Here is a 7,347-nt window from a genome sequence, read left to right as displayed (position 1 = left end):
CTGATGGATTCCCTCTTTGTATGCTTGTTCCTATCTCCATATGCCCTAACGATAGATTTTTGTGCATGTCTGTATGGAAGCATCTTCTGGGTTATTCAGTTTACTTTCTCAAAGAAAGGTCTTATTCTGGGTGTATGAAGCAGGAGAATGAATCGTGGTGGTTATGTCAGCTTTTCAGTAACTTTTTTTTCCCTCCTTCCAGTGAAAGCGGGATAACCAAGCAAAAGCTCAGAGAATAAAACACTCTCCTGCAAATCCATCTCTTGTGTTTGTGTGGCATCTCAGTCTTGGCAACCTGAAAAACCCTTGCTCCCACCTCCTCTTCTGCTGGTCTCTTCTAAAGATCATGGCACTTTCTCTTCCTGAGGCTTCTTGTCCTTGTGAGTTACTGCAAAAACAGGTTGAGGGTTTCTCCATCCTTGGGTACAATTAGTTTTCAATTTAATGTCTTCATAGAAGAATAGTTATGCAGAATGTCAGCTACACCATCTGTCCCATCCGTATCATCTGTCACTTTACTTCAGGCCACCTGTGTTAGTAAGAGCTTTGCTTTTGCTTGTCAAAATACCTTTGATGCTTCTGTAGTTTTTTTAATCACTTAATTAAAAATAAGAATGATAAAATTGTGGGGGACACGACCAATTGTGAATGACTGTTGTAGTGTGGTTTGTTTTTTTTTAAGTACTGATGGGCATGCATCTTTGTTTTGAGTATATTAATTTTCTTTAGTCAGTGGAAATTATGGCATTAATTTGGAATTGGAAAAAGCTGAGTAAAAGCAGGAGTGAGAAGACATCTCAGTCTAAAACCATTGTAGAATATGACAAATAGAAATAATTGCCGAAAGAGCATGAGATAGTTCATTAAATGCTTTAGAGCTCAAGACACATCTCGCAATCTCCTCTGTGAAACTTAAGTATGCTAGAGGAGAGCTAATAAGAAACACTATGAAGTGCTGTTCTGAAACACTTATTTGATGGAAATCTGTATTCCCAGGAAGACAAAATTCACTGTTCTGTTGTGAGAACATTTACTGTGAGCAGCAGAACTGCAAAACTTGGCTTTCTGTGACTTTGTCTTCTCTTCTGTGACATGTTAATATTTGTGTGTCTCATCTCTTTTTATCCTTGTTGGCAGGATTTTCTGTCAGGCAAGAATGGTACGTACTTGGTTAGAAGAAACTGGCTGAACAGCATGTCATTTCAGAGTTCTTCATGTCTTTCTATCTGGTAGCACTGAGCTTGGTTTCTGCCTTAGCCATGGAGCATACAAAACTTACAGAAAAGTTGCAATTGGACAAAGGATTCAAAGGCAGTTTTGGGGAGAAAGCAATAAGTAACAGATTGCACAAAGCTCACTTCTCAGCCCAAAAAGATACTGGAAGTGAAATCTTGTGTATGCTTGATTTTCCTGATGAGTTAAGGAAGGTGGAAAGTTAAAAGTTTAATTAGAAGTGTTTTATTTCCTTAAACCTATTTGAGAGCTGTTTTTTTCATAGGGTCACCATCCTCTGGGGAAAGTAATATAAAATTACAAAATAAGATCAACACGTAGTTAAATGTTTCCTTGTTTGTAGTTTCAGTCCACATCTCATGACTCTCTTGTAAGTGACTTACAGAGTGGTTTGTTTTGTTTTGTTTTGTTTTTTTCCCCATAATATACGCTTTAAAAATAACTTAAACTTAAGCAGTTCAGTTTCCTGACCTGGTGCATCATGTTGCCCTGTGTATTGACAGCTGTTTCTCTCAAATGTGGCTTGTTTCTCCAAGGTTTATGGCAAATCAAATTGGTTTTACTATCAGCAGTCTTTAACTGGCCATCTTATTGTAAAATGCAGAATTCAAGTCCCAGTTATCACATTAGAACTGGATCTACTTGTGTGTTTAAGTGTTTTAAAGGCTTAGACTTTAAAACCTTACCCTTTGGTTCATTACTCTCTGTTCCTTTTCTAATATATTGAAGATATTTATAAATTTCTTCATAATTGAAGGGCAAAAGCCTTAAGGACTGTCAGAATTTAGCAGGTGGTGTTGATGCGTTTAAGTACAAACGTTTCACATTCTTTTAATAAATGGCATCTTTCCTGTGTTTTTCATAGTCTAACAAGCTTATCTGGGTTATACTGTTTTAAAAAGATCCCTTTTCTGAACCGTGGTTGCTTCTCAGCTTTTGCAAAAAATGGTAGTGCTGTATGTTCACAGGAGTGGTGACCTTTCTTTTTGTGTGCGTGTCGGAGGAGTTGAGCCCGGTTCTTGCTCTCTCGGCACCGTGGCTCCATCAGAGCTTGGTGGGTATGAAAGGTGCATGTCAGCCAGTTCCCTCACAGGTTTCTTGAGACGGTTCCTCCTCATCTCTCTTTGAAAATAGCTTCAATTCTGCCGAGAGTGGTGGAGTGACACGCAGGGCGCAGGAAGTGAGCTGTGCTTGCGTGAAACATTTTTCATCTAATATTCATGTTCCACAGGGGGCCTGTGTGGTGGCTGAGTAGCCTAAGCACTAGCATAGCTGTGTGCAGCGTAAATGCTTTCCTGCGTGCTCCCTTTTTCCGTTGTGTTTTATAGCAGGATAACCGCATCCACGTCACGTAGGGTCTTAAAGGGCTCTCTGAACGCGACAGGTACTAGCGGTGGTGTAGCTCCCTTCAGCATAATGCGGTACCTCAATTAAAAGAATCATTTTTTCTCGTACGTGGGCTCTCTCATTGTTTATTGACAAATGGTTTTTAGTGGCAGAATGTACAGCTTGCAGACAGACGCCCGTCCCCCGGTTACGCTGGCAGGTAGAAGTGCTGATGCTGCTGCTGGAGAACTGCTGAGTCTGGGTTATTTTAAGCCAGGATTGGCTGTCCTGGTATGGTTACAGTCAGCATGCTGGTCTAACTGGGGAGGCAGTCTGGGGGCTAGAGTGACTGGGTCGAGGCTAGACGCTGCTGCGGTCAGCCCAGCTATTAGAATGTGTTACCTTTAATATTTTAAAAAAAAAAAAAAAGCGTCTTAATTTTGAACATGCTCAGAAGAACCAAACCCAGGGTCTGCCTGCTAGTATGTATCTGGCAAACTCTAAGTGGTAGCAGCTGTGAACAAGTTTAAAAAATCAGGTCGTCTTGTTAAATTCTTTCTTTCTTAATTTCAGGTTGGCTTGCTGTATCAGTTTGTATTTGGCGTAAGGTGCTCTTTCCTCTGCCAAAACTGTCAAACTGTAATAAGTATATGGTCCTTCATAGGTAGAAATACAACTTGTCCCATTTACCTGTGGCAGCAGCACTTACACTGAAAACTTGCTGAAAGAAATGGAGAATGTTTTATGCATTTACAGGGGTAATCTATAGTTTCTTCATACCACTGAAGTAAAGCTTTAAACATTCGTTGTAACTGATTTTCTACAGACTTACTGTACAAGTAAATAGCTAGCAGATTTCTGAGTATGCTATAAATTTATGTGTAGCATGTAAAATACACTTGCAGAAGTGAGTGTAGACAGTTCTAAGAAGCTTCCAGTTAGGTGTGTAAGCGGCATTGGCAGCTGATGCCTATGCAGATGAGTAGGCAATAATGTAGTTACAACAAAGAGTTAGACCATATATATATTTGTTTGGTTTTGTACGTAGTAATAACTTCAATATTATGATTTGTAGGACCTTGACAATTTTGAGACGAATAACTGGATTTTGGCATGAATTACTGTGACTTCACTTCTTTCTATTATATACTGACAATTTTTTCCTAAAGTGGGGCGTTACTTAGCTGCATCAAGACAGCCATGTCACTTAAGTGCTGTGTAAATTTATTTCAACAAAATTATGGCATTGTAACAGTTCAGTTATGCTTGAAGGATGTATTAAGCCAATTGGAGGCAATAGTGTCTATTTTGTGTTTGTATTAGTGCTATTGTAGGCACATAGAATAAATATGCTATAAAAATAAAATAAGAATTTAATATTACACTTACAAGTTACTGTTTTTCATCAGCAGAAACAGGATATTTTTTTTTTCTTTGGGAAAGCTGAGATAGAAGGCTGGTGAAAAAATTAACTGTATGTAGTAAAAACAAGTTAGAGGAAAAGCAGGAAATGGGGCTAAAATTATCTGAGGAAATGAGGCTTCTGCAGGGCTTCTTGTCCCGGTGGAATGTCCTTTCACCCTTTTTGGCCTTGGGTTCCGTTTTATAAGAGGGAGCTGGAGGAATTGTGAAGACTGGTGGCACAGGAGAGGGGAAGAGGTACAGGAGCGGGTTGCTCTGTCTGCTCCCTGCAGGAGCAGGATGGAGGGTCAGAACGTGGCAGCTCTTAGCTGTGGTGCCTGAGGTCGGGGTGCTGGAGTAGGCAGGAAGAATTGAGCAACGAAGAATACAAATCTCCTGGATTTTGCTGCTTACAGAGCAGCTTGCCTGCCCTCTGCTGCTTATTAGGGTGGCTTTAAATGTGGTAGGCTCATAGTGCTCACACCAAAGCTATTTTTGCACAAATACACAAAAATCCCTTAAAACCACTTTCAGTGCTGCAGCAGAGTAGCGGTTCTTTGAAGTCGAATCTGATTCCAGCATAAATGTTCATTTTAAAAAGTGAGTCCACTCTTGTTAGAATAAAGCTTGGGTGTGTTCTGTGAGCAATTAACCCCTTTTGCTTTTCATTTATGGGATTTTCTGTTTAAGGTAGAATGGGAAATGCTTTGGGTATTTTCCTTGTGGTGATCTTTGAAGTCCTTTGAAGTATATTGAAAAAAATAACAGCTTGGCAGTAGTTTAATCAAAAGTTAAGAAATTTGACGACAACTTAATGGTTGTTTTACCTTGCACTGTAGAAGCAGCCATTATTATAGCAGTTGAGGGATCGAAAAGGAGATGTGTACCAACTTACCACATCCTTGCTGCCTTTCTTGCAGATGATCTTTGACTTGAAGACATTTCTCTAACACTGTTTCTGTGGATGTAGGCAAATAGCTCATAAGCTGTGAGCTCACGTGCTTGCTTACGCAGATCGTGTTTCTTTTAGATGGGTTGTGTGTGTTACATTGCTGCTTCTTATTTTTCTAGGAAACCCAGCGCTTGCTGGCAGAGCCAGTCCCTGGGATAAAAGCGGAGCCGGATGAAAGCAACGCACGTTATTTTCATGTGGTCATTGCAGGTCCGCAGGATTCCCCCTTTGAGGGTGGGACATTTAAACTTGAACTATTTCTTCCAGAAGAATACCCAATGGCAGCTCCGAAAGTACGTTTCATGACCAAAATTTATCATCCTAACGTAGACAAGCTGGGAAGAATATGTTTAGATATTTTGAAAGGTAAGTGCTACCTTGTTTCCTTTCTTTCGATCTTGCGAAGTACAGAAACTTGTAAATTGACCCTAAAAAGAGATGTCATTTGTTTTGAAGAATACCTTGCGTATTCTTTAACCTGGGAGAGGGGAAACTTGTTGTTTCTTTGGGTTATGGTGAATATGATATTTCATCCTGCTGTAAATGTTTCTTCAGATAAATGGTCCCCAGCTTTGCAGATTCGTACAGTTCTGCTATCAATCCAGGCTTTGTTAAGCGCTCCCAATCCAGATGATCCACTAGCAAATGATGTAGCTGAGCAATGGAAGACCAATGAAGCCCAAGCCATAGAAACAGGTGATGTATCTTAGACTTTTTTTTTTTCCCCTAGCTTTAGGAAGTAGCTGATTGCTAATTGGTCAGAGGAGGTAAATTCTGACATCTTGTTTTATGCCTGCCAACTTGCAGAAACAATTATTGCAGTCATAGTCTGAGTACCCTGAATGTGGCTGCAGTGGTCTGTTTTCAAGTCTGTGAGGCTCGCTGGAAGAAAAGCTCTCTGGTCTGTTTTATCTGGAGTTTCCATGTTCTGAAATTGCAAGCGTGTCCAATTTGGAGTTATAGAATAAAAGTACACACCACTGCTTTTGCTCTAAAGCTTAAGGAATGGATTATCTGGTTTCAGAAAGTGCATCTCCTCAATACCTGCTTCTGTTGCAGGCTGTAAAGAATTGAAAGAATTACTGCTTTATGCCTCTTCGCTTTTGAATCCGCTGCAGTCAGACCACTTCTATAATATACAGACCTTGACAGCTGCTGGCACTCAAAATGATAAACTTTGTGTACTTGCAGCAGTGGTGTAAAAGTGATCTTGGAGAAATAAGTATTTAAGATTGCTCTAATAAAGCCTGAAAAATGTGTCTTTTCTTAAATGCGTTTCTTTTTCTTTACAGCCAGAGCATGGACTAGGCTATATGCCATGAATAATATTTAAATGCGCTTTGAACATCAAGTGTGCATCACTTCTCCTGTTCTGCCAAGACCTCTTCCTTTTTTTGTTTGCATTTAATGGACACAGTCTTAGAAACATTACAGAATAAAAGCCCAGACATCTTCAGTCCTTTGGTGATTAAATGCACATTAGCAAATCTGTGTCTTGTCCTAATTCACTATTGTACCGCATGAGCAGAGGCTAGAAGTATCATCTGGATTGTTGTGAAATTGTTTGAAAGCAGTAGCACATCTCTGCTTTTAATCATTTTTCCCACCATGGTTTAAGTATAAGCACTGTGAATGAAGGTAGGCAGGGTTAGCTGTGGGGCTTTTTGTTTTAATTTTGTGGGCTCCTCCTCCCTTTTTATGGTGATGCTAATTGCATTGGTAAAAGCAGCTAACCAGTTATACTTTAGAATATACCCTCTAGCCCAGTCTAACTTAGACGCTGTAGATGGACAAGCTTCATTGTTTGAACAAAAAGTGGGAACATTTAAAAAAAACATCCATCACCTTCACTAATAATATTGTGATTCTGCTGTCAAGTGTAGAAAAAAATCCCTCCAAGAAAAAGCTTGTGACCATTTTGTATGGCTTGTCTGGAAAATCTCCTGTAAATCTTATGTTTTAGTAAAATATTTTTTGTTATTCTACTTTGCCTTTGTACAGTTTATTTTGCTGTGTTTTCATTTCTCTAATGTGACAATCGTATTTTAAAAAAAAAAAAAAATTGAAACCAGGACTGACAATTTATCTTTCATCAGTCTGACAAGTAAAAGAGTAAGGAGGTAGAATTCACAAGATATGTTTTGCTTCTGTTTGCTGACGTTTTTGATTAGTTTGTGTTTTGTGGGTGACTTTACCTGGCCAATTTACTATGAAATTCCTTTTGGAGTGACTTTTAGAAACAAGTCTCTGATGTAACCACTGTAACAGTAATTTTTTAATGCATTGCTATGCATTTTCATGGAAATAACTGTAATCGAGTCGGAGGTTGAGAGCAAATGACAGCACTAATTCTGAGTATGTGCGTAACTTCTCTTTGCTGATTGCCATCGTACATTAGGCTGCACAGTTTTCAAGCTTCTTTAATTCCTGCCCTC

General features: G+C 39.4%; 1 protein-coding gene and 1 long non-coding RNA gene across 2 annotated transcripts; both read left to right on the top strand.

Moving 5' to 3' along the window:
* Positions 1 to 1,365: 1,365 nt before the first annotated feature.
* LOC104273692 (ubiquitin-conjugating enzyme E2 N) lies at positions 1,366 to 6,897 on the top strand (the record flags this gene model as incomplete). The annotated part of the gene is made up of 4 exons (XM_009869093.1): positions 1,366 to 1,383; positions 5,032 to 5,278; positions 5,468 to 5,608; positions 6,205 to 6,897. Coding segments are annotated over 4 exons (447 nt in total), but the record flags the coding sequence as incomplete, so codon positions are not given.
* Positions 5,202 to 6,897, top strand: LOC104273690. Its single transcript, XR_717816.1, has 3 exons — positions 5,202 to 5,278; positions 5,468 to 5,608; positions 6,205 to 6,897. It is a non-coding gene; the product is annotated as an uncharacterized LOC104273690 (long non-coding RNA).
* Positions 6,898 to 7,347: the final 450 nt, after the last annotated feature.

Source organism: Apaloderma vittatum, unplaced genomic scaffold, assembly GCF_000703405.1.
Source record: "Apaloderma vittatum isolate BGI_N311 unplaced genomic scaffold, ASM70340v1 scaffold5945, whole genome shotgun sequence".
Lineage (NCBI taxonomy): Eukaryota > Metazoa > Chordata > Aves > Trogoniformes > Trogonidae > Apaloderma > Apaloderma vittatum.
Note: the sequence above shows the minus strand (reverse complement) of the source record. Positions and strands in the feature narration are given on the sequence as shown.